The sequence below is a fragment of the Lagopus muta genome, chromosome 28 (genome assembly GCF_023343835.1).
Source record: "Lagopus muta isolate bLagMut1 chromosome 28, bLagMut1 primary, whole genome shotgun sequence".
Taxonomy (NCBI): domain Eukaryota; kingdom Metazoa; phylum Chordata; class Aves; order Galliformes; family Phasianidae; genus Lagopus; species Lagopus muta.
The window spans coordinates 2,309,556-2,337,152 of record NC_064460.1 but is presented as its reverse complement, the minus strand read 5'-3'; the positions used below and the strand labels follow the sequence as shown (position 1 = coordinate 2,337,152).

At 43.5% G+C, this 27,597-nt stretch overlaps 1 protein-coding gene across 1 annotated transcript; it reads right to left on the bottom strand.

Annotated features, from left to right (window-relative positions):
- Positions 1–40: 40 nt before the first annotated feature.
- On the bottom strand, positions 41–23,759 carry LIMA1 (LIM domain and actin binding 1). Its single transcript, XM_048928607.1, has 11 exons — positions 23,630–23,759; positions 20,511–20,649; positions 18,212–18,257; positions 15,776–16,234; positions 11,239–11,347; positions 10,280–10,428; positions 8,401–8,508; positions 6,244–6,301; positions 5,614–5,729; positions 2,568–2,701; positions 41–2,188 (listed from the first exon to the last, which is right to left on the bottom strand). Exons 2-11 carry the CDS (start codon positions 20,627–20,629, stop codon positions 1,192–1,194), a joined length of 2,295 nt encoding a protein of 764 aa, XP_048784564.1. The 5' UTR covers positions 20,630–20,649; positions 23,630–23,759; the 3' UTR covers positions 41–1,191.
- Between the last annotated feature and the right edge of the window lie 3,838 nt (positions 23,760–27,597).

Sequence of the window (27,597 nt, the reverse complement as noted above, 5' to 3'; positions counted from 1 at the left end):
TTTGTGAAACGACTATGAATGCAGTCTTCAGACCTTTTTTTTTTTTATGTAAATGACCAAACTTTATTGAAGTTAGCAGGACTGTTAAGAAAGCAGGATATTTTACACCTCAAATATAGTTAGAGTTAATTCTCATGTAACTACAGTACAAATAAAAGCTAATATAAAGGGATATCCTCCGGCCACCATTCAGATTCCATTATTTGTAAAATAAATGCAGTCAAGTTTTAAAATGTACTAAGCTTCAATGCTAGCAATCAGAAAGTTTCTGGTTCATATGGTTTTATTCCAAAGATTTGCAATGCAGCAGAATTTCGCAGCCATAATGAAAAAAAAAAAAATATTATGGCAGCTCGATACAAATAGGATTTCAAAACTGTCAAAAGGCCTTAAAAACGTTATGTGCAGTTTTAAATGAATTATAATGAACTCTAAGTAAACAAAAAACCATTCAAAATGCATATAAAAATGCAAAAATAATGCCCTGCAGGCTCCTGCAAAAATGTTGTCTTGCCCTCAAGGAGTTCTGTCAGCACAGCGTTTGGATAAGCACTAAAATACATTTGTTCCAGCAGTGGGCACACTGTTCCAGTTGCACAGAGAAAAATGGAGGATTCATTGATCATAGGCAGTTTTGAAAGTTACGTCCTGCTCAGTTTGAGATGCTTCAGTTGTTGGACTCCAAGCCCCAAAAGTGTTTTTATTATAATAATTAAAAAGCTGTGCCCTTAACATGTATTAAAGTGCATTTAGTTACCATTTTTAAAGCAGATCAGAAAGTCCCTTTGAAAACTGGTCCCTAAGCACTGCAGTAGCATTTTGTAGTGGTAAAAGTAGTGTATTACAGAAAGCCTGTTCCATACCAGCACAGAGTACAGGTCAGTGAAACAGGTCCTAGAGTTCCAAAAGGGTAAGACAGTAGGAGTTCAGAAGAGCTCTGTTCTCATCCCATGGACAGAGGTCACCCGTCGAAGGCATCCCACAGCCACAGATACTCATCTCCATGCACTCAGACATTCTTTCAGGCTTCCACAGTACTTTTCTGGCTGAGATAATTTGTATATATGATTCCCTTAACGTTGATGTGCAGTATAGCATCGCTTTCATACAGGACAGCTGTTTGTTAAAGCTAAAAACACCAATTAAAAAAGGCCCAGCACCTTGAAGCAAGTTTTATAATAAAAGGCCTATTTATTCTTCATCATCATCTTCATAGTAACGGTTCCTTTTGATCTGTTCTTCCACAGATAGATCTTCCATATCTTCACCCTCCCAGAAACCAACATCTTGGGATTTGCGATTCTGGTCAGGAGAAGATTCCTTTGCAGTTACATTGGATAAGCTGGAATGTTTCGGAGAGTTTGGTTCAAGGAATTCTTCATTTGGGGTTTGCTGCTCTTCCACACCATGTTCTTCCTCATCTGTCTCTGCATTCTCCTGGCCATTTTCTACAAAGTTGTGCTCTGCTGTTTTGATACCAGGCAATTCCCACTCTTCCTCTACATTTTTCTCCTCAGCATTCTGCATGTTCCTATTCTCAATCTTTTCCTTTTGCTTTTTGTCTACCACAACCTCTCTCTCCAGTTCCTCACTTCTTTTTAACATGTCTCTCTCTGCCTTAGAAGGAGAGGGTGAATTGTCTGTTTTATGGCCTTTCACAGATACTGTTCTAAATGAGGCTGCTACCGTAAACGGACGACTTCTCTCCTTCAGTGAGGAAGATCTTCTTAACTTTTTGAGATCCAGATCCACATCCTCCAACACATCTGGCTTGGAACTCTCTTCTTCTGGGGGCCATTTGGGTTTTAACACTTTGATGCCCTCATCCAAAGTGCTTCCTTGAGTACTTTGGTCAGATGGAGGCGGCCAGGCAATCCTGAGCTTTTTTGTTTCTGCTGGTTTCTCTTCTCTTTCAGGCACAGCTGAAGCTTTTGCTTCCATAGTTGCTGCCAGAACTCCTACTTTTGCAATGGGGGCATCCTCTACTCCTGGGTTTTGAGGACTCTCCGTTGCATTTACACCATGGAGAGTTTTCTCCAGGGATTCTTCACATTCTGTTTTGCTTGACCATAATTCCTTATGCTGTTTGTGTCCAAAGCCTTCATCATAATTACCTTTAGCTTTGAAGAGCTGATTGAAGTGAGGCTTGCAGTAAATATTCCCACGCAGAGATGCATACGTCCCAAGACTGTACAGAGAGATACAAAATCAGATGTTAGCATTCTTTTCCTCAGCTGCTGAGACAAGGGTATATTTTAGTTACATTGCTGAAAAAATTAGATTTAAAAAATTAAAGTTTGAAGCTTTAATGTGTTTGCATGACCCTCTTTTCAAGTATCAAGAGGTAGACACTACATTTTTCTGTCATAAAGTGACACTACGAGTTACAAAACACATTAAGTGCAAAAGCAACTGGCAGATCTAGGACTGCATTACCACGCTCCTCTTCAATTCACTGGATTACAGTTGTTTTCACTTCTGCTAAGCCTGGACAGCATCTTACTCAGCTTCTGAGAATAGGAAAGCCACACTTCCTCGAAGGCAGCCAAACGGAGCAACGTGTTTACCTGAGTTTACTGTTGCAATAGGAACAGCGGAAGCAGCTGATGTGGAACACCTGCTGGTTGGCCAGGAGCCTTTCCATTGGGTACACTGTCTTCTGACACCCAACACAGGTTTCCTTTGCTGGCAACTGAAACTTCTACGGGAAGAAGAGAAAGTTTGTTAGCTGGAAAATGAATCAGCTGCTAGGAGACTTGGCTTGGATTCACGCACAGCTTCCACAGTTGTCAGAAAAATGGCAGTATTTCTGCAACCTCAATGCTGATTCTGATAGAGTGCGTTCTGGTGGGCAATGAGCGAGGAAGAGGCTGCAGCAAACCCACAGGGATCGGTGTGGTTTGACAACCAAGGTTATGCCCCAGAGAGCTGGGCATCACAAGCTGAGAAGGAACAATGGAAATGCTCGAACCCAGCTGTAACTTTGACAGTTCCCAGAAATCTAGTATGTTCCTGCAATCTCATTTTTTTCTTTATGGGAAAACAATGAAATATTTAAGTAGATACAGTCGTTACAAGACCTCCCAAAACAAAGAAAGTCAGCATAGAAAAAGATCTGAAAACCTCAACATGAAAGGTCGAGGCTGGGGAGAAAAGAGGAACAGTGCAGACCGCCCTCAGCAGTTTGAAGTCCGTTTTTGCTAAATGCTCTACTCTTTTAAAGAGGAGAAAATAGCCTCAGTGCAGATGTGGGCAGCAGGAAATGCTTCTGACTTCATTTGTAAGCAATTCCAGTTCTGCAGCAAAAAAACCGTAGTCGGGTTTCAGGACAAACAGCCCTCAAACTTGCTCAAGACTTAAAGCTGAGCAGGGCTTTGAGGTTAAAAAGCTAAAACTGTTTATGTAGTTACCAAGAGAATTTCCTGAGAATTTAGTGCAAGGGTAAACTTAAACACTAAGGAGTCAAGCATCGCTGTCCTGCTATATGGGAACAGTTTCAGACTTTGTTTTTTGAAAGCATCAAGGAAGCAAGCACATTGTCCATGAAAAAGGTCACTTGGTGCCATTCACTTCTCGGAATCTGTTATGGTTGGCCAGCAGGAAAGATACCTCCAAGAAAAAAAAATTAATTTGCAGGTGAGAAATGGGCATCCTCAGGCTGCTCACTGACAGCAACTGCTTCAGCAGCAGCACAGGAATGCTGAGCTCCATATCCATGGGCCTGCACACACACATTGATAGTACAGCATTTAAAAACTTTTTTCTTTTTGGACACAGAATTACCTGCTGCAAACTTATTGAAAAGCTCCAAGGAAAAATACTGTGGCTAAAGAAAAAAAAACAGGAAGACTGCAGGAAAACATAATTACAGCAATTCATTTATAACAGACAAGAAACAATGGTTAGGCAATGAAAGTTACAATATGCAAGGGACAGATTGCTGAAGACAGAGCCAGCTGAAGTCCGTTTGTCACAGCCATGGAATTCGCTGCCAATTTAATTCCAGTTCAATAGGTATTTCAACTTTTTAAGGCACTGCTTTAAGCTACAGTAGATTGAAGTTCTAATTATGACGACAACTAGACCAACAAAAATTTGGAGTTCATTTTGAAAAGACCCACAATCCCTATGTGCTGCCAAGACTGCATATGAACTCTGAATCTCGTGTTGCTAAATGAAATCTCAGAAAATGAGAGTTCACCAATTCAGATTAAATTCTGACCATCCTCTTTTGCCACAGGAAGCAAGGCAGCAACAATTTACTTGCCCATCAAAAAGTGACCCCAAGAGCTCAGTTTTGCAACGTTACATTAGAGTGCTGGCATGTGCTTCTGCAATGTGCATCCTCATCTAAGAAGAGGAACTTACTTGTATAACAATGAGCCCTGTGTCTGATGGAGAGGTGTTTTGGGGTGTGAAGAGAAAGAAATTCTTTTCCAGGCATACTACAAATAGGAGCTACAGGAGGAAGGTGAGGCCCAATAAGTAAAGAACTTGAGAGAAAGCTGAGAGTTGAGCTCACATTAGGAGGGAAGCAGAAGGCAGGAGCAGAGATTAGGAACCAAGAACAGGAAACAGAAGCTGGAAAAGACAAATAGGAACCTTAAGTGAATAAACAGCATCTAGGTTTCTATCTGAGCAGTGCAGCATCAAAAGCAGCAACAAGGTAGAGGACTAAAATGGCTGTAATAATAGGAAGAGATTGCAAAGGACCAAAATACATAGCTTGCATGTACCTTGTATGCTTTCACAGACAGATTACAAAAACATTACAGGCAGCTCTAATTTCTTATGCCAGCATTTATACCTCTGAACGCTAAGAAGCCACATCTCACTGGCCTTGCTTAGATCAGTGCTGTTCCTCTCCAAGATGGGGAAAACAACAAAAGCACACTTGTTTCCTCAGGAGTGAGCCAGGAAGCCTGTGGCAGCCCAGGGAACAGGCATCCTAACTCCAGACAGCACATGTGACAAGTGCAGTGTGATCAAAACGTTCAGAACTGCTGTTTGCATGGCTAATAAGATTAGCAAATACATTCCTGCCCAAGAAGTGCTCCATCTGCTTTAGAGCTCCTGCTAAAGAAAATCTAACATTGGAGATTTGTTATTGAGAATGCCACGCTTCTTTCTCTGTGGAGTCACTCACCATTCACCCCTGATATTAAATTTCTACCAACTGCTGTTGCTTTGGGAACAGCTGGAAGAGGAGCATGGCAGGTCCTGGCCTACAGGAGGCTCTCAGGTTCAGGACCTCAGTGCCACCATCTAGGAGGCTCTGACTTCACAGGAGGCACAGACAAACCTCAGCAGGATCTGCATCCCTGCTCAAGCCCCTTTTTCCCCATACTGAACAGAAACAGGCTGCCTCTGCACAGGGCAAACCATAGCAACAGCAGCAGCACAGCTCCCAGTACACAGCTCAAGCTTCATATTTGAAGAAGAGAAGTTTTGAGATGCTTCTCCATTCAGCGCTGAAGTTCCCTCACAGTCAGATCAGAGATTAATACAGTTACTTTGCTGACAGATTGGTTGAATGAAGGCTTTTCACTATTAAAGAGAGCAGAAAGTTGTTTCTAACTGTTGCCAGTGTTTGAGAATAAACAGCTCCTTTACCTTCACCGTTTTTGGCAGAGATGCATCCGTCTGGCCAAGTGATTTAGAACCAAAGTTTTGCTGTTTTGTACTGACAGGTTTCTGAATTTCTGTCTCATTCTCCAGGTTTTGTCCAACTAAGGGAGGAGAAAAGAATGAAAAGATCATTAGAGTGACATGAAAACCATGGAAAGTTTATGCTGATAAGGCCAAATAGCAATCCTACCAGGTAGGGGCTAAAATTTAAATATGATCAGTCTACTCATGTGTCAGAATAGGTAAGTTGATACATTACAGAAACTTATATACAGATATCCAACACCTAACTGCGCTGTCATTTCTGCAAAGTGCTCTCACATGGCCCTGAATTCAGGTGTAAATTTAATGCAGCATGAGAAGGACTTAACTGAATGGGAATTGTCTACCTCTGGTCAGTGCCAAAATTATCTGGTAGTTGTCCTGCATTAGCAAGTACACTCAGCCTTGCATGGGACAGAATTTTAGTATGAGAAAAGTGTTTATTAGGGTCAAATTTATCATTTGACAGGAGTGGTCCTAAGCATCCTACCAACAACTGATGGGTAAGAGGGAGCACTCGTCCTCATTCACACCTCATCCTACTCTTGCTGAGGCAGAAAAACGAGTGCTTACCATTGCCATCCTCTGAAAGACTGGAGTGGAAAGATAGGCTGTTCTCACCTACAGAAACCTGCAAGAGAACATCGGGCAATGAGCAGCCACAGTCTTCAGAAGTCTGAGAATCATGGCCCAGGTAACACCCAGAGAGACAGCATCAGCACCCCGACAGGAAGAGACTGGCCATACTAACAGACACACAAAGCTGCTTTTTTGTTTTGTAAGGCCCAAGACAAAGTCCAGCTGACTGTCAAGAACGTTCAGTGCTTGCTATAAGGCAGATATTCTCCCAGTTACAGCTCTTGCAACATTCAGATCATCTGCTGGAGTGTTCACACAAACGCTATTTTTGTTTTTCCCCCAAATACCTGCAGCCTTTAAGTCTTTACCTCTTAGTCATTAGAAAGCCTCTCTGGTTTTGTTGATGCATTTCCTAGTTCTTACTGAGAAAATCCTTGGCCACCAAGCAGCACATGTTTACTGGAAATCTCCTGGCTCCCTCCAACATTGACAAACCTATGATACTTAAGCATTCAAAGACAGTGCATTCCAAAACAAAAGAAAACCCCAACACCAACAAAAAAATCCCTGAACTTCCACAGTTTTTCTAAGAGGTGGTTATAAATCAGTTTCAGACACTGAACACATTACAGATAAAGCACTGGATGTAGAGTTGTTAAATGTGGTACTATTGCTATCAAATAGCTCTAAGTAGCTACACTGAGAAACTAAACTACTGTAGCAAGATTAATGGCAGGTCATCATTAATTCACTTCAATGACTGAATGGTCCATTGCAGGCAGCTGACATTTGCAAATTAAGGAGGTAACAAAGAAGCAAGTTACATAAATTAACAGGCGTTGTTCTCCTGACAAAGTAACAAACACTGGTGTACTGGGAAGGGCATCAGCACCTTCTGTGGGTGTTAGATTGTCACACTTAACTGATTTCTAGATCTGTCACGGATTCAATGTAAAAAATGGCAGAGAAAGTTAGCACGTTTCTTTTGCTCTCTTTCTGCCTACAGGTTCCTATTGCTGACATTCATGCCAGTAGTTTCCATTAGGCTTATTTCCAAACTTCATCATGCCATTTCAAATGGACAATCCTGATTCCCAATCAATGCCCTCTTCAGGTTCCCTATTACACCTGGACTCCTCAACAAGTGACTTAGCCATTCCAGCTGAGTGCGATCACTTGTATTCAAACCTTCCATACAACAGCAGAAAAGTTTTCTGATTTCACAGGTGTTCTTTTAATTAACTCACCTTTTAGCAGAAGCAGCCTCAACCATTAAACACAGAGCTGCTCAGCTGTCAGTAACGAACAGCTGAAAGCAACAATTTGGCTCCTGGCCCAAGGAAGGCTGGAAAGCTTTAAAAGCCCTCCTGGCATTAGGCTGCCACGTGTTCAGAATGGTTTGAATACACAGTACCCCAATTATTATTCAGCTACTTTTATCCTGTCTGCTATCCCAGTTTAGTACGCAAATGGTCGAGCGTGCTTTATTATCTCTGTATTCAGAGAGTAATTTAGCCTCAATTTACAGCTGAAGCTCAAAAATGGGAGCAAACCCAGACTGGCACTCTCTGCTACCTTAACCAAAACGTAGCTGCTAAAGAAGAAATGGTGACAAAGTCTCCTTTACACGCATCGCATCACACACAGCTTTTCATCCTTTACGTTATATAAAGAAAAAAAAACCACCAATACCTACTTGAGAATCATTATTTTTGGTAGGAAGTATGACACAAAAGTTTAGGCGACTTCACCATAATCAAATATTAACAGTAAAGTCAAACAAAACCAACCCCAAATCGGAGGTTTCAGTTCTCATCAGCTGCTGAAGCCACTAAAAATAAGTATGATAACCAAGGGTTCTGCCATAATAATGATATGTCATTATTGAGAAGATGGGGGTAATCTGCAAGAGAACTTTAAGACTTATCTCTAGATGTTCTTTACAACTTCAAAAGCCTTCAAATGAGATCTGCTCGCTTATAATGTAGATACAGTCTAGATTTAAAAAATAAAATAAGGAATTCTGCAGGCATACAGCAACCTGCAGAGATTCAGTTTCTAAATAGCATGGAACAAACATCTCAGCTGAAACTCAGCAATTTGTTCCACTTACAGTGAAGTCCTTGATCTTCACCAGCATGAGCATCTTACCTTCTCCCCATCCTGATAGGAAATGCAGTCCTCAAAACTTGGTGGCATATTCTCCTTCTGCTCAGATTTGTAATTCTTGATTTCATTTTCACTGGCTTGAATCTCATTCTATAGAATAAAGCACTTGAAAGTTGACAGGCACTTTTCTCCTAGGAAAGTACTTGCTATTTTTCTTTCGTTTTGTTTTTGTAAACTGTTTTCCTAGCACATACAGCAATAACTAAGTGAAAGAGCTTAAAAAAAAAAAATCAATACACATTTGCAAAGTGATGGATTTTAACGAGGAGAAGAGATGGGGCTGTGAATTTTATTCTGTGAAGATAACGCAGCCCTTTTCTCTGACTGCAGATTTCCTTTAAGATCAACTCTTCCATTTTTGTCCTGCTCACCCCACATCTTCACTTTCCAGACATGTTAATTTTTCAAGGTAAGCACCATATATAAAGCCCTGATTAATTGATAAATACAACATAAAAGCAAATCCTACTTGTTTCTATACTAGTAAAAAAAGGGGATAAAAACCAACTGTTATTTACCAAGATTTCTGTTCTTTACAAACTGTCTTTAGATGTGCACAAAAGAAGCTTTCACACTTTAATAATAATCCAACAAAACCTCGTGTTTCATTGCCGCAGGATGCAAGATAATTGGGGAAAAGAGTCATGCCATTCACAAGACATCTTCTTTGTGACATGGAAGACAGATAGCCAAATGCCAGCACTGGCAGCTCACTGGATTCTGTAAGCCATTCGAATCTAACAAGTATGTAATTAAGTGCAGATCTCTAAACATGCTGTTTCTCCATCTCTCCCTACCCTTTCTGTGTCACCTGTGATGCTATTAAAAGAATTGCTTCTATTCCTCTAACCCACTGCAAAAACATCCACCAGCTTTAATCCAGACCTAATTGTACAACAATGCCCACAGAACAGCTGATCCCAGGAGGGATTGTGTCTCTCTTTTGCAGCATAGATGTGACACGTTTTCAGAGAAGTACAAATACCACACTGCCATATCAAAAGACATTCAGTTCCTTTGGCAGCAAAGAAGGAAAAGAACCAAGACTTACAGATTCTATTCTAAGTATTGCAAACATTAACCTCATCAGCACCTTACTGCTGCCCTTATTGATGTGCCAGGCCAAAACCAAAAGAAATTCTGCTAAATGGGACTTCCTAAGAGCTTGAGGCTGCACTGATGCTCAAACTGATAGCACTAGGGAATTGCAAACGACAGCCTCAAGAGAAAAGAAAATCTATGGTCAATCTCTTGCCATTAGGACACGGCTTATTGAATCCGTGCTACTCTGAGACACAGACTGGAAGAAATAATCTGGCAAACTGAACAGAAGTGAGAAACAGGACTCAAATCAGCTATTTGCAGATAACAACATTTGCTGCACTGGCTGCAGCGCCCTTCCACTCCTGCCTTGAAGGTTACTAGATTTTCCTGCCAAGATGTGCAGAATCAAATCTACACCATAGACAAAACTGAGAGATCATTTCAGTTAGGTAGAAACTATTTGCCCTAGCTTAAAGCTAGTGTCCATTACAGAAGTGAGGTTTCTGTTTATTTCTAGCATGCAGAGAGCTCCAGACAGGCAGAAAGAAAAAGAACACCAGTTAAGTTTCAGAAGGACCACAATCAGGACACCAGCAATTAATTTCCTGGAAAACTTTCAAGATCATTCCAGCAAGATGCAAATACTTGTTACTCCCTGCAGTACAGTCAACTCTTCGTTAGAAATGAGTCCTACGAGCACAACGGTCTCTTCAAAACAAGATGGGATTATCTTCAAAATGTTTGGTTTCTGTAACATCTTCTTTCCAGCCTCAGTTTGGGGCTAAAATCCACTTCTAGTCAAGGCAAACAGACTTACCGTGGTAACGAGGCCTGCAGAACTGCCCTGCTTGGACACAGCTGCCTGATACTTTGCCAGCCTATCCTTTATTGAAGTTTCTGTTAACCGAGGCATCTCCAGGCTTTTCTTGGTCTCTACCTTATCCGGGCTGAGTGCTGGACTTCCATCTACAAGATGAGAAGAATTACATGAATAAAAAGTAACTTTCATGAACACCAACAGCACACGTGAAAATTACAAACCCCATCCCTTTACCAGTGTGTCAGAAATCCTTCAGTCATGGGCTCTAAGTCCTGTAATCTACCCAGCTACTTTCAGAAGTAGCACGTTCACCCGATGCAGATTTCAGCCAGCAGTCTCAGAAGCAAACACTACAAACACTGATGGCTGCTGCTGTCAAATGACAGCAGATGCTACAGCAGCTAAGTGAAAATTCACATCATTGAGGTGGAGGCACAGCTGTTAGTCTTCTAAAGAAGACACAGAACATGAGGAAGAGTTCCGTTTGCCACTTCCACCTTCTCCATGAAAATATTTACCAGATGACGTGTTAAAGATCAGGATTTCAACAACAAACACGTTAGAAATTAGTTCAGTTCAGCCTCGCTCATCCTTGGAAGCATCTGGATATGGCAGGAGAAACAAGAACTAAAACAAGGAAAACCCATCATCAATTCACTACTTATTTTCTAACTGAGATTGACTATTAAAAGTAGTCATAGGAATGACTACTTTTATTAATTAATGCTAATTATCTCCTGCACCTCAGTTTCTTTGCTTAGGGAGGCGATGCTTTAACATTCTCAGCAAGATTGAGTTAATTAAATGTGATGTTTGCATAGACTTTGCAGATGGGAGATAGTTACACTTCCGTTACTACTTATGAAAGGCAAAATTTAATTCCACTGTGTTGTACACAGCATTTCCCTATTGCATAAACTGGGGAAAGCAAACAAACAAACAGGGGGATTACTGACCTGATGCACTGTGACTCTTCTCTCCTTGGCCAACATCAAGGTCCTCTGAAGAGAAGCTGTTTTCAGAAATCCTCCTACCAATTGCTGTCTTCCTCTGGTCTCTAGCAACCTATTAGAGACAGAACCCACCTATCAGCTGCCTGGGCAAACAAAGACTGCTGCATTTAATCCTTTAAGATGCACAGGTGTCACTAGCAAATCTGCTTTGCTAGAATAAACAAGTCTAGCAGGTGACATCTTATTTAACCAATATTAAGTTTGATCACTTTGTCACCTGGAAAACACTCTTCTGAAGAGGTTCATAAACGTCCTTCAATAAGGTATCTTGGTTTAAAAAAAATCAGAAAACCACACAGGTTAAATTCTTAGCTATTTACCTCTGCAAGCACAAAACATCAGTCTAGACTTTTGCATCTCAGACCACTTCTCATGAAATTAACGTTCAAAGTCATTTTGTAAAGACTTAAAATTGAACAGAATGATGAAAGGAGGAAGATAATGCAAATCTGCATTCATTTTCAGCTACAGAAAGGAAAAAAATTACTATGGTAACAAAAGTTATCTAGGGCTATTTGTTTTGATTTGGATCTCTCATGCGCTTGGTACCAAATAATTCCCTAATTAGGTCTGATAAGGCTTAAGCTAGGTGCTAGAGATAAATATTCTCAGATAAACAGGATAATCACTATTTGCAGGGCTGCACTGGTGGGCAGTTTTGTAGTTGCACCCCAAGCCTTGTGGTTGGTTCCATCAAACTTTAAGGCTCATTTCTTGAGACCAACTCCCCAAAACCTTGAGCTCAGTAAGAGGAATTGTGAAAAAAAATTCAGAGCAGCTGAACGCTCAGGAAATGCAGTATTTAATTGGACCTCATTGAAACAAGATGTCTTCACAGCTGACAGACAACATTCCAAATACCAGAAGGTGAGAGATCTTCGTTATCTCTCTCCTTAGCAAAGGGTAAATCGCAGAGACAGAAATTACTTTCGAGGCTGATGAGACAAGAAGGCAAGGCAGGTTTGGCAAGATGCTACAACCACACATCCCTGCACCCCCCCCTCCTTCCAACAACTTTCTTGTTTGCTGCTCACCAACCTGAAGGAAATTCCAAAGTTTTATTTGAACAGAACAGCACTGTAAGACAATCACTGTGAAAAATCAGGCTGCCTTGGCATACAAAACAGCACTTTACCAGGGAAGGAAAATGCAGCTGGAAAACTTTTTTTTTTTTTTTCCATCAGCATGGGAAATATTTCTTATTTCTGTGGTTTAAGGCTTTGTTAACTTTTCTTACTGGAAAAGAGCTTAGCTATGACAAGCCTTTTCCTTCCACTGAGTGCGTTGATAGGTTCAGTTTGGGAGTGCCTGCACACTTGTAAGAACTTGCAGATTCCTTATTCTGAGCAAACTATCCTCAGATGATTCTTCTTCAGTCTATGCCTGCCTTCATGTCACCTTCAGCCCACACATCTGAAGCTCTCACAGCTCAGAAATTGGCCCTTCAAAGGGTCTGGCTTTTCACTAGCATACAGAAAATATAGGCAAAATACACAGAAAGAGAAGATCCTATAAGGATAGAAGAAACAAGCTTATTAGCCCACTTGAAACTCTGAACTAGTGAATTCAGATAAGCTGTGGGTGTTTTTTCATTTGTTATATGGATCACATACGCTCTCTTGCACACAGCAGGGCTGATGAAGCTACAGATGGAACAAAGGTTGTGGTACGGACACACAGGAAGTTGAACTGGTGAGCAGCATTCATGAGGAAGACTCCACTGCTGGGGAACAAAAGTCTTAAGAAATTTGGATCTGGTGTCTGGGATTCCAGCTTCACTGGAAGAAACTATCAGTATCTCACCGGGGAAAAAAAAACAGTTAGAAATCCAGACTGCATAAAGCTGATGTTGTGTAGATTTAATATCAATAGTCTCACACCACCGAAGAAAAAAAGCAGAGCAATAAGTGAAAAATGTTTACCAAAAGGAAGGTGAGAGACTTTCTCCATTACCACCAACAGCCTGACCACAAGTAATTAGGCTGATTAGGGTGCATGGAAGGTAACACCGTTAGCATGAAGGAATCCCTTACTCCCAGGTTTAGGCTTATCCCACTCAGTTCCCTCTATAATTCTGGGTGGGCCACTATTCCAGCGCTGCAAAACTTGTGCTGCTTGCAAAATGAAACAAAATATTCCTCATGGCTGGAAAGCCCCAATGTTCTAAGACAAAAGGAGGAGTGCAGAGGTACCATAGAATTAACAGCATTTCGCCTGGGGCACAAGGAGCTGTTGGGCAAAAGACCAAAAAGAAGTTACACCTATTTCATTATAGACAACTGTGTCAAACGTGACCCTGAGCATCAGGTTAAATATACAAGGCATAATAAGTTTTTGCCTTAAAGGAAGAACACAAACCTACATCGAGATAGCTTTTTAAATGAGCCTTGCAGAACTGCTTGCTCTTTCTTTTCTTCTGATCTTCCTTGGGTACGTTTCTGCTATCGCTTACAGGAGGGATTCTTTGAAATTGATAAAAGACCCAATGTTCGGCCTCTGCTTAGCCCTGAAGCAAACTAGACCAATGTGTTCAGAAGTATTTATACTGTGTCTTTGTGGAAGAAAATGATCTGCCTTATATCGGAGCTGTAGAAGACAGAGCAAAATCTGACAAACAGATGAAAAAACTGAGAGAGTTTTGCCCTGAAAATCAGAATAGGTTTGTGCAGAGTCTGTGAAGTCAGGAAGTCCAGGCAGTAACCTGGATTCTTGCCATGGACTTACCCAGCAACCAGGCGAGTCATTTTATCTTTACTGCCATGAAGCTACAGCCATGTTGCCACTTAGCTCATACAGATGTTTTTGTCAGGAAAGCTCTGGCAGTGCTTATACCATAAGGCTGAAGCAAACACCAAGGAAAATTACCATCCTTCAGGTGAAGGAAGCCTTGCTTGCACTTAAGCCAGGAGTTTATCAACCAACAGGGTTCAGGAAGAGTACAAATGGAAGAGAGAACTGCAGATCCCGCAGTCGGTTCCTACCTCAGTGAAAAAGATCTGTGTCCCCACAGCGCTGATCTATCTTCATTGTACGTGACTACATGACATCATCCTCCACTCCCCAGATAAAATCCCAGAACCAGAAACCTTACAATAGAGCTTTCTAATCAGACACCCCTCCCCCCCGACTTAAACTTCAGAGCCCTTCGTGCCTTTTTCCTTCCAAAATTATAAAGTAACCAGATTAATTTGGAATAGGAACAGGATTTGAACCCAACCTGAAGAACTTAATATCTACTGTATGATATTTACTGCATTCACTCAGATTTCAACCACATTCAAATGACTAAGCTGAAGAGAATTATCAGTTCCAGATTCAGTCATCTCCAAAACAATTTTATTCCCCGGGCTAAGATAAAATTACTTCACGTCCATCTGCAGAATGGTACTTTCCTGAGGAATCCTGACCGATTAATCCTACAGCAGGGGTTCAGAGAAGTGCTATCAGGAAATCACCCTCCACCCTGCAAAACAGCCCTGATAGCATGGGTGGCTCTTAGAGAATGGCAAAGACTACAAAATCTAAGCTGTGCAATTATTACAGACCCCAAACTTACGTTACCAAAGAGCTGCCCCTCTGAACCTCCTGATACACGTTTTAAAAAACCTTTGTACAAAATCTGCTGGTTTTATTCAATAGTGCAAGAAAAATCACCCGCAGTAAAACAAAGCCAGAAGTATAGGAAAGTATGAGAAAACTGGAAACTCCACCAGCCTCGGGACTATGTTGCAAGTCAATGGCATATGCAACTCATTTTCTAGTTAAGCAATTCTCCCCCGGGACACACAGTCTGCAGTCCACATGCAGGATCAGATTTCATGAGCAGTTGTAGGAAAATGCAAGCCCTGTGTATTTGCAAGTCAAAACGAGTGAAGGCAGCAGCTCGCGAGGCGATCTTTGCCGCTTTATCCCTGTGAGGATTTCTTGATAAGAAGCATTTGTTAAGATACAAAGATGAGAGAAGAGACAGGAAAAGACGGAGGTATTTCGCAGCACTTTATACACACAAATCTACATCTGGTCGTGTCACACACACAGATGCACACAAAGCTCTTCTGGCAGCGCATTCATCTCAACTGCGAAAGCCGGTCCTGCTGAGCTCTCCTCAACTTTTACATACAACCACATTGATTTTGACACAATTCGTGTTTACAGAACTCATCTTCACAGGAGATAAACACTCCCTTCACGCTTTGAAAAAAATTCTTCATAAATTCCACGCATATTTTTCTCATCTTAAACGTTAACCTTTTATCAAAAGCAAATTCATCTTACATCTGCAACGAGCAATGGACAAAGCAGCACTCTACACGTATTCACACAGCTCAAATAAGTTATTAACAGCAGCCACGTTATTTTTCAACTAAAACAATGAACACAATCACTCAATAGCTCTCAGCCACTCCCTCCGGGGTTTTTCCCGATGCCCAGGAGGCAGCACTTTTCGTTTCCCTTAAGATTTGCACAGTCAGATCCTTACCTTGGGCTGGGCTGCTTCACCCTTTTCAAACATCATCTTTAACTTGTTCAGCGGAACGCTGTACTTCTCTATCTTCCCTGAAGACTCTGTGTTTTCACTGGCTTCGGGCTTTTCCACTTCTCTGGACTCTCTCAGATAGTTTTCCATTTTACCACTCTCCTGTGAGTGGCTTTGAGACTTTCCGCTGTCAACACCGGGACGCTGCAGCTGGCCAGGGGTGCCAGAAGAGGCCTGGACGTGAGATGCTGTGCCGGCTGCCGGGATCTGCTCTGTGTCTGAGCAAAAAGCAAGGCTGCTTCCAACTCCCAGCTCGGGGCTCTCGACCCTGTGCCTACCCTCAGCACAGCTGCTTCGGAGCGTTTCCTTCCGAGACTCCGTTCCCGGCACTGGATTCTCCCACTTTTTCTTTAGTACGCTCAGATTCCCTCTCTTAAAATGAGGGGGAAGATTTTCTGTGCTCTGAAAGAACAAGAAGTCAAATTCCAGTTATGTGCCTGATGAAGTACTTCCTTTCTATGAGAAAGGAAGTTAAAGGCTCAGTACTGAGCTCAGCTCTCTGCTTTTTCAGACAGCTGTGAATAGTTACAACTGTGCCACATGGAGAAAGCATCCAGGATAGGAAAGGAAGGAGGGGGGAGAAGAGAAAAGTCAGGAGCTAAAGCAGGAAGTGAGCAAACAGGATGGCCTTATAAGGAAAAAGGGAGTCAAGGTCTAATGAGTTAAATGCCACACAAAAGGCTCCAATCCACACATGAAGGGAAGGGGACCCAAATCCACATAACAAGGGTCTCTAGACCTGGAACGAACAAACAGCAGCAGCCACAGAGATGCGTGGTGTGCCAAGAGTTGCAACGTCTTCCAGCTGCTTCAGAAGACAACAATTAATAAAAAGCCACTGATTAGCTTCCAAAAACCAGTACCTTTTGATCTTTTGCATTTGTGCAAGCACTAAACAGAAGCATTCCACTTACAACAGATCTGGCTTCAGCATTTTGTACCATGCAGAGTAAGGCTTAAGCAAGGCACAGACAAGATACTTCTGTTTGCTCCCATTCATAAATACCAGATCATTTGCTGGACTTTCTCTTCTGTTTCACTCAACACACTGAAACCTCTAGACAGGAAACATTCACACAAAGCACAAGTGCTGCCTTACCACTGTCAGTTAGATGGTAATACATGGAGAACATTCAAATGCTTTCCATATTAGTTTTGCTCACAAGCAGTTACCTCTCCTCAGAGTAACAGGCCAGCCCATGTTTGATTCATTCAAATCTATTACCTGCCAGCATTGCATTTTTGCTGTCCCTCTCTTATGGAGTCCACTGTGTATCAGACTCATTGCAAGTGGAGCAGGTCTGCAAGGCTTACAGGAATTAAACAGGATTAGCAGCTATATTAGGATTTAAGTCTCTCACCCCATTACTCTTCTGGTCACATTTTGAACACTGCTTTGCAAATTAACTTGAATCCATCCAGGCTTCAAAAAGATCAGCTCACTTGCTAACTGTACTTAAAAGAAAGTACTAAAGTTGTAAGGCAAATGTTGTAGTGTAACAGAAATACTTGTAACTGCATATATCCATATAACTGCATATGAGACATATTGCTAAGAAGCCCAGGCATACTTTACAGCCCCAGTCATTTTGCTTTGGGACTTGCCTATTCGTGATCATAGAAGCAACAAAGTAAACTTAAGACTGGGGAATAACTTTTAGAATGCTTATTTTATCACTCCTGTATCCCAGAGAGAAAGAAAATGACTTCTGAAGCATTACAGAGATCAAGTAAGCACGCTCCAGCAAAAACATCGCTATATATCCTGTAAATATTGCTGGTCTTTTAAATGAAAATTAAAAGGTCTGCTTGCGAACACCTGGTCTTCCATCAGGGTTTCCTGACCCCATGCCAGTAAGTGCAATGTAGAGGGAGAGCAGGGCTCTAGCAGTGCCAAAAATGATGGCTCTCCCACATTCAGGGACAGTTTGAACTCTGTGCAGCATTTCAGAGAAGATCCCTTAACGGATTCTGCAGGTATCAAAGAGATGCGTGCCAGATTTCAGAGAGGCTGGCAGCTCCTTTTTAAGCAGACTTTTAAATTTAGTTAAGAAAGGAAGAGGTACCACATAACTGCCTACAGCTAAGAACAAAGAGGCTGTGGTTAGAAATGACAGCCAACTCGTTCTGCCTTTTGCTTAGGAGTGAACTGGTGATTCAACATATAGCTTTGGGCAAGTCACTTGATTTTCTTTCCTTTCATTCCCAGTCTAAAGAGAGGAGGGAATGGGTCAAAGGCAGACACTGCGTCTGAGTTTTCTGTAGGATGCACAGCAACAGCTTTGGTATTTCCAAAATAAACTGCCACAGGAACATTTCATGCAGGTGATCCACTCTGGTTGCAGGCTGTTGCTTATTGCCTAGGAAACAGATACTTACATTTCTTTTTTTCTCAGCCGTGGCTTCTTCAGCTGCTTTCTGATACCTTTGGGATACAGGAAGGAGGAAAAAAAAAACAACACAAGAGTTTTAAACTAGAACATTGAATGATCATGAAGACGGCTGAGATTTTGCTTCCACCTAGGACTCTGTGCACTTACCAGACCTACCAAATAAGACCGAAGGCTGGACAAAACAGCAGTGAATAGCATCCGAACAATGCGAAATGACAGACATGTTTTAAGTCATGCGGCTCACAGTAATAACATGCGTTGATAATTTTTATTAGCCAAGCACTCTCATTCTCGAATCTAGGCAGTTTACCTTGGAATAGCTGCATTGTTTCTCCCACCCAGCTGTCTGCTGTGTCCCCTCACAGGAATATTGCCTCAGCTATTTATACAGCAGCTGCTGAACTGTAACAAATTACAGCTTGGCATACACAGAAAATCTACATAAGTGCCAGTTTATCGTACTCCGCTGGGTGGTAAACTGCACCAATTCAGCAGTTGCTTCACGAGCAGCTGAACCACCCCAGCAGTGGAAACGTTAATCACAGCCCTCTGAAGATAAGCTACCCTGGATCATGAATCAAAGTCCTTTAAGAAGCTACAGAAAACTCCCAGCAATCTGCATGCCTCTCTGCTGGGACGGAGCACACCGACCTCGCTGATCACTATACTGCACACAGCAACTGCACTTTGCTTTTGAAATGCACAAATTTATCTGATTAGACACATTTTGCCATTTGTAACCAAAGCTGTGCTTTTCAAAGAAAAGAATCACCTCTCAACATGTTTCTGTTTTTCTTACCTGTGGGTCTCTCTTATCTGTGCAATTCTACTTTCGATAAAACTATGAATATGCTACAGGCCATAAAAATGAGTCACTCATACTGTAAGTCATCAGCTTCAGACTTTAAATAATGGCTGGGATCAAATCAAGAACTAATGTATATCAGGGGCTCTAAGAAAAAAAAAAAAAGCCCCTTTGAAGGACCAGGTTCTTTCTAAAGAAAAAGAAACTTACACACAAATACCTGTTTTACAGCTGATGAACCTCAGTGACTTTGATTTCCCTTTGTGAGTTGTGCGCTCCTATGTAGGTTTCTTCTTTCCTCGTGCAGAAGAGCAAACAGACTGCACTTGTTTATTGCTGCTCTGAAAACTGCATTTACTGCACAGACTGAAAGCTGCTGAAGAACTGTAGCTGGCCCTCTTTAATTCACACAAATGAATTAACCTGTATCTTGTACACTGCAGAGCTTCCAAAATTAGAATGAGACGGTGGGAAAATAAGTTGATGTAGGAATAGAGATCAATACTACTGGAAAAATCAACAGAGACATGCGGGTGAAAGTGCAAACTGGAAAACACAAACGAGGACTGAAAAGTTTCAGGCAGCGCTCAGTAAGTCAGCCCACCACAGCGCACTGCTTGAGTTTCTGCTGTTGCAAATTTGCATGTCTCTGACCTGGCAAAGCTGATAATTTAAACACTACGGGGATTAAAAAAATATTTCCACGTACAAATATTTAGGTAATGACAATTTAGAAAAAAACACTCCTCTCTGTCAGTGTCAGAGTTGGCAAAGCCAGTAAGCAGCGCCGTGTTTTTGCAAGGAACTGATGCTGCTTACGCAGAGGGACTCCATTTGATTAAGGAATAGCAGTTTGGATTACTTCCAATAAGCCCTTTCCAAAGGATTACCAACATTTAGCAAGATGACTAGATTCTGTAATCAAGTTTCAATGAGTGAATAAATTACCTTAACGAGACTGGCCAAAGCAAGCAGCTTCTCCTAGGACAGGGTACTTACAGAGCAACATTCTGTTTGTGTAAAGTCCAGAACGTTATTATCCTTCCTCTGTTGACTCCAGAAAGTTTCTCCCATTCTCAAGATTTAAATAAAACAATGCTATGCTATTAATGCAAGTCTGGGTCACTTGGCCGCCCAGCTCCCACGTTAAGTGAGAATCCCATACAGCTCATGAAGCTGCGAAATCCCATTTTTCATGAAGTCCATCAGCAGCAGCTGCCTCCACTCCAGCACTATACCCTCAGAATCTAACGGTAATCACACACTTTCTGACTGCAGAAAGATTATAACTCTGATATTAGAAACAATGTCAGCAACTAAAAGAAGTTTTGCACAGCGTATACCGAACCAGAAATGCAAATGCCCACAGAGCAATACTGTTTTAGAGAAGCAAAGCAACTGTCAGTGAAGCAGTAATTGCTCAGTATCTCAGCTTTAACCTCCCTGTGCAGACTGTGCTCAGAATCCTCGCAGTACTTACCTGGAGAATCTCTCCACAAGAGCTGATGACTTATTTTTGTTGACGAGAGAAAGCTCTTTTGCAGTGATTTTCAAAGACTGAGAAGTCCATTGTCTTCTATTAAACGGGGAAGGCTCCATCTTATCACCACAAACACCTACTGAGGAAGAAAGCACAGTGTGAGTCAGTATGAGTTATATGAGCAGAAAAGTAGCTCCACGGAGTGATTTGATCGCCACCATTTGAACTCAGTTCATGAGATGCTGATCTACTCGTGCCACCAAGTGCTGATCATTCAGAACATGTCCATCGACTGACCAAAAAATACCCCTCAGCATCAGATTAAAGTCATCATTTCCTCTGCAGATGCCACTGAGATGGTGCCCCAATAAAACACCGGCCACAATGAATGGCGCAAGAGAGAGATATGAGCCAGAACACGAGTAAGAAGCAGGCTGTGACTGAAAGGGATGCTGACACAAATCTCTGGCTTTCCTTTACACACACAGGCTCCACGAAGCCCTGCTATGCCCTCTCTTGTTCTGCTTTCTGAACCAAATGCTCCGGCATTTATGTAAGAAGGCTTGAGTTATGAAAGCTAAGAGGATGTAATTCCTATGCAAACATTTTTCATTCACTGGCGGTGTTCACCCTTCATGCAGCAGCCGTTTCCTCTGTGAGCCAATATAAGTCTTCTGTTCACAGAGGCAGCTGTAAATCTCTTGTCACAATAGCTAGCAGTTACCTAAAGGAACAGTTTTGATTACTTTTGCCTTGCTGTAAACTGGAAGAAATTTTGTACAGCTTTTCACAACCTAAGTCAACAAGCCAGTATCAGATACGTATATGTTTGTTTATTTATTTATTTTTACATAGTTTTCTTTTGTGGAGGAGGAAAGGAGGGGAGATTAATTTAAAGAGTTCCTTGATAAGACAAAAATACAGCTTGGGAGGCAACGCCTTTCCTTTTTTCCTATTTTCTTTTACCCCAGCCTCATGTCACACAATGCCTGCAGCAAGTGCACTGCCTGATCCTGCAACGGTGACATCAGGCAGGCTGATCTCTTTCCCGTTTTTTTCCGTCAGTTTTTTAGCTGACCATTAGGTTACAGAACTCCAGAAGTCTGAGTCTTTAAAAGGCACCTCAGGAACTTGATATAAACAGTAAAATGTAGGGATGATCATCTGGAATCCTCACATGCATGTAATGCAATTCCTCGAAAGCATCAAAGACTTGGGGTTCTGCAGCATCTCAGTCCAAAAGAACTCAGCTGCAGCAAATGGAATCTCACTGATCCGATGTGGAGTTGAGGCAGAAGAACCTGAACCAATGCTGACAGAGGAGAATGGGTCTGCAAAGCGCGGCTGGAAGCAGAGGAACCACTCCAGTGCTGCACCCTGCTGCTGTGCAGGGATAAAGCACGCAGCTGATGAACACCTCGCTGCCTGGTGGGAACCGTCAGGAAGAATGGGACTTTCTCTGAGATTCCTTTATTCACCTGATGTAATGCAGGCAATGACACACCAAGCCAGCACACGTTTTTCAAGATCGCGATTTAGATGGTGCTTTTAGATGGACAGGTTGAACTATCACGGCAAACCAGAAAAGTTACACTATTTTTGTCATGGTGTTGAAACACACTGAAACTACTTATCAGCATTACGTTTCCAGTCACAGCTTGCTGCAGCTTCAGGCTCCCATCTCCCACTGAAGGCAGTCTCCAAAGTGCAGCCATCGCCCCTTCCAACAAGAGAAACTCAGACTGGAGAGCTACTTTTTGAAATTCATGGTTTCCAGAAAACGTTTTGCATCCTTAAACCGCCTCTTCTGTTACCCTCAGGAGTTTTGTCAGGACTGAACTAGAATAAGGATGCTCTCTGGTCTCCAGACTTAAAAAAGCTGTTGCTCTTTACCAGCTGCACAAATGATCATCCACAAAGATAATGGTTCTAATTTGAATGCGAGGGGTGCTCAACACCCTCCCTTGTTAACAAGAATACCTTACATGCAAATAAATCAGCATTTCTGCGATGACAAGACAGAGCCCCTGCTATCAATGTAGCAAACACTTAGCACAGAGATTCCATAAAGGCACGAAATACATCCGCAGAGACTGCAGATTAAATTTACTCCTGAAAAATGCATCTGCTGAAAAAGAAAAAAAACTCCGAGCCAGCTGTCTAATGCTACAGCTTCAACTTCTGTTTGGTGATTAATCTGGAGCCAAGAGAAGATCATCTGAAGCCCCACTTTGCAGTTTAAATCACCGTTCTCCAAGCAGGACTCAGTTCTGCACAGGAAACAGTAGCAGGGCATTCATTAGAAGCCTCTCTTGGCAGACAGCAGCTTGCTGACTGACTTGCACCTTACACGGAAGGACAGTTGCAGTAAAACACTGAGAAAACAAAATCTAGTTAAATTGTGCAGAAAATGGGCCTTAATTTGATACCTAAGCAAGGAAGCCTTCAGCAATCACTGTTTGCGGATGAATTTTTCCACCATTGTGTTACTGTTTGGTTTCCTCACCATTTGCTGCTCTACAGCCACAGGTGCACCAGGACAATCAGCACTGTTTTGGCAATCTCTCTGTGCAGAAGCAGCAGCCGCTGCTGCGACATCGCATGGGAAGTTAAGGAGCATTCATTCAGCGTCTCAGCTGCTGTGAGGGACACAAGCAGGACTCTGAGATGCCCAGAAACGTCCTGCATTCCCAGCGCCATTCCATGCTTTCAGCCCCATTCGCTTTCAGTTTCATCCCATTCAAACACCTTCGCCCTTCTTTTCCTGAAGAATTATTCCAACCCACGTCGGGAAAGAGCTCTTTGTTGTACGATTAGAATTTAAACAAGATCGTGAGCATTCTGCGTGCTGCAACAGTTATGTTAAAGACAGAACGGAGTCCCGAGGAAGAGAATCTCGAGTCCTGCAGGATGCCAGGGAGGGAAGGGCTGCATTGCAGCCCATAGAGCAGCACAGCGTGGGACTGAAACCCACCCGTGTGGCAACGGCCCGAAGGAAAACCACTCCTTAGCGACCACCCCACAGCCCGGAGCAGCGTTCCCGGCACCTGCATCAACCGAGCAGCACCGCACCGCAGCACCTCTTCGTCCCTCACCCATACAGCGCCTTTCTTCCTTACTTTTAACTCTCGCTCCCTCTCCGCTCCCCGTGCTGAGTTCCGCGACCACCCGACCCCGCTGCCACCGGCCGGCACCGTGCGGGCACCGCCGGGCTCGAGAAGGGCAGCCCGAGAACCGCCGAACGGCCCGCCGGGCATCGCCGCCCCTCCCCGCCGCCAGACCCCGCAGCCCAGCGCCCGCTTACTGCCCGCTCCCGCGCCCCAAACCCCCGCTGACAGAGCCGCAGCGGGCAGAGCGCCCCCCTCCGGCTCGGCGGTCCGCACCACCCCTCCCTCCTCACGCACCTACGGCGGCCGCAGGCGCTCCCACGCGCACACCTGTCGCGGACGCGGTAACAACTGCACCTCCGCGCCGGCGGCGGCGCCGGGCAGCAGCGCTGGCCACGCCCCTCACCCCTCCAGGCCACGCCCCTCCGCCCCAGACCACGCCCCAGACCACGCGAAAAAAGGGGGGGGGGGGGGAATGCGTTTCTTCATTCAGCGCATGCGCAGCTCGGCTCTCCCACGGGTCTTCTCTACGCGTGTGCATTGTCGCCTCGAAGCGAGGGGGGGGGGGGAGAGGGACTACGGTGCTGTGGGATCATTGATGGGGGTCGGGGTCGGTACGCACAGCACCCAGCACCGCGGGGCTGCCCTTGGGGCTCAAAGACCGAAGCCGAGAGGGGCGGGCGGGTGTTTGTGTGGTGCTGCCGTACGTGGAGAGCGCCGTGCCGGGACGAGGAGTGGCCGTGATGGGGTCCCGCACATCCCGAGTATGTTTAAAGAAAAAAAAAAAAGTGGTTTTCAGCAGCCCAACTTGATAACCCGCATTCCTGAGATGCTGGGCGTTTATGCATCTTCATTAACGTGACACGAGCCTGAGTCTGCAGCCAGAAAGCAGCTCCTCCAGATGTTTATCTGATCAGTGCACTTCAGGAATTGTTGTAGGTGCCCTTTTATTTGTTTGTTTATTTTTGTTCTTTCTTACACCCTTTCTATCACTGCCACTGTATAAAGTATGAAATCCTTGAGTTAAAATACTGTGTCCTCACTCCCACAGGCTGAGAGCTCAGTGAGGCTCTCCATCCCCAGCTCTGCCCAAGGCTCAGCACAGCTCTGTGCTGCAGAGCTGCTCACACACCTCCCCACCCACCCCAGTCAAGAAGCAGGAAGCAACGAGTTGGAATTGATAACTGGCGTTGCTTGCAGAGCAACCGCAGCCATCAACATGTGAAATGTGCACTTTCCTGTGAAAAGCACGGGTGTTGGCCTAGAAAATACACACAGTTTAAATGACGGCACAGCGATCTGTGCTAGAGGCTCAGAGGTGCGTCCAGGTGGAGCAGATGTGACCTCTGCTAAAGTGTGTCAGATAAACTCTGTGTGGTGCTATGAAAGGCAAGGCTTGCACAGGGAATGACGTGTTTGCTTTGGTGATGTCAGCAGGGCACTGCAGGCATGGCTCAGCTGCTTCTCAGAGCTGCTGCTGCCATTCCAGACACCAGGATGTCCGTGCAGACGTGGGACTGCCGTGGGATTGAGCCCCGCTGGCCTGGCCTCCCTTTCTCTGGTGCTAGGAATGCTGCAGGACACCAGTGACAAATATCATAGGAAAACAGTCAAACTGCACATCTGAGACAGCTTTGAGCCCATGCCACACATGCAGCTTCCCTCTCTGCAGTGGTTTCTGGAGCTGAGCTCAGCAGAGCTCCTGCAGGATTGGAGTCTAAATGAGGCCATGCTGTAATGTGAGGCACAGCAGCAAGGAGGGGCTGAGAGGGAGATGAGTGCAGCAGTTGACTTAATTAGTCACGATGACTTAATTAGTTATGTGCAAGGTTTGGGGGAATTGCATTAGTTGAGCTGGATCTTCTTCCCTCCAGCATTCTGAATGGGTTATAGAGGTTAAAGGGTGCATCGTTGCCTTTTAGCAGCCATTTATGTGCCTGCAGTTGCTCATGACTTTCTGTAAAACCTTTTAAACATGTTGGTAGTCTCCACTTTTTGTAATAGCAGGTTCCAGACTTGTGTCAAAAAGTGCTTTGTCCTCTCAGCTGATCTTACAGTTGTAAAGCGTTCTTCTGTAGGCAAATTTGGTGAATACAAAGTCTGCATTTCCTTGTTCTACCGACCTCACACCTGCAAAAGCCTCACTGAGATCCTTCTAAGCCTTCTCTAAAGAGTGAATCCCAAGGATTTTGGTAGCTCCTTATGAAGACATCTGCTCCCTGCCCTCCTCTGGACCCTCTGTTCCTCCATCACATTCTTCTGTGCTGCTGGGACCAGAATTGCTCCAGCTGTGAGCAAACTGAGGACTTTTTTATCAGCAGAGATGGGGACTTTGGTCATTCTTGCAAACAGCCAACATCCAGTTGGAGCTTTTGGCTGCTGTTGTATCCTGAGCTGGTGGCTTCAGAGAAGTGTCCATGGCAATGCTGTGCTCTCCTTCCCAAGCTGCAACTGGCAGCTCTGAGCCCAGCAGAGACTGAAGAGGACCGGAGTGTTTTCTGGTGTCTTTGTGGTTTAGTAAGAGATTATAGTGAACTGCAGGGAGAAAGGCTGATGAATCACTAAGAAACAGCCAACATATTCCAGGAGAATAATCTCAGGTATAATTATTAACAGGTTTATGTTTTATGGAACAGGTGTTTGGTGTTTTTTGTTAATGTTTTTTTTAAAGGCACAGCATCTTCTCTAGCATTACTCGTAGAGCATTATTTATCCTAGAGAGGAGAGTGCAAATAACTTTATTGTGTCTTTTCAGCGCTCTCTTCTTGATGCTCCCCATTCTCTCTCACTGCAGCAGCGCTTCCTGAGGGAATCTGCATCCTCTGCCTGATTTCTCTGATTGCTGGAGCTGCTGAACTTCCTACAGAAGAGGCCCAGCAGCAGCAGGTAGGGTGAGGCAGCCGCTGAAGAAACACTCACAGGTATGGACAGTGCTTGAATACCCACGTGGCTTTTTTTTCCTTTTTCCTCCACCCAACCAATGAACTTCGTGTGACCCCTCCCAGCAGCGCCGCTCATTTGTTTAATCAGCGATTAAAGTGGAATTTTACTTCGCTTCCAAACACGCTCTATCAGTCCTTACATTCCCTTCCATTTATTTATTTATTTTTAACTAAAGGGAAGGCAGTAGAAAAATACATCATTAAAGCAGCGTGGCATAACTTAAAGGAGAAACCATCACAGATGTGGTGACTGTGGGACTGAGGAGGCTTTAAGCCCTGCAGAAAACTGCTGTTCCAGAAGGACAGAACATAGGACCCAGCATCTGTTAGGTAGAAGTTATGGCACAAGTGTCCTTGTTGGCTCCTGCAGTCCTTTCCAAGCTCTCCTTTAGGCACAGTTTAAGACATTAAGACTGACTTCCACACAGCACGTGTCAGCACCACAACAAAGAAAACCAAGCAAACCACACCCAAGTGTGAACCCTGCAGGTAAAGTGCAATAAAATATGAGTGCTGGTATCTTGCAAGATCAATGCAGATTTCTTTTCTTCCTTGTTGCGTTTCTTTTTAAAAATACTGCTTGTTTTCATCAGTGAATGCAGAGCTCACCCCATGATTCCATGAGCTCTTTTCTGAGTAGAAAAAGCAAACTTAGACCTCATCATTGTGTAAATACAGCCAAGCTAGCTTTGCCCCTTCATATTTGCATTCATTAGCATTTTGTTTTGCCTGTAGCTTGATTGCCCAGTGGTGTGAGATCCTTTCCTGACTCTTTCCAGACAGTTTGGATGCCCTGAGTAGTTCCACATCCATATCATGAGTAGATTTCTCACTTCACTGTTTACTTATTTTCCAGCTTGCTGGTGACTCTTGTACAATTTGGGCCTCTGCACAGATGCGTGCTTTGTTATTGCTCTACACATTGGAGGTTTATAAAACAGGTCTGTAGTTACGGTGTGACTTGGTGTGCCCAGCACAGTGCAGGCCTGCAGAGATTAACTGATTTTATCCATCTCCTTCCTGGGGCTTATTGGTTGC

Coding starts and splice junctions, on each gene's coding strand:
- LIMA1 (XM_048928607.1), bottom strand. CDS start 20,629: ATGGAGCCTTCCCCGTTTAATAGAAGACAATGGACTTCTCAGTCTTTG. Junction 10,429..11,238: donor GAAGAGTCACAGTGCATCAG/GTCAGTAATCCC, acceptor CTCATCTTGTAG/ATGGAAGTCCAGCACTCAGC. Junction 5,730..6,243: donor TCTTTCAGAGGATGGCAATG/GTAAGCACTCGT, acceptor CTCCTCCCTTAG/TTGGACAAAACCTGGAGAAT.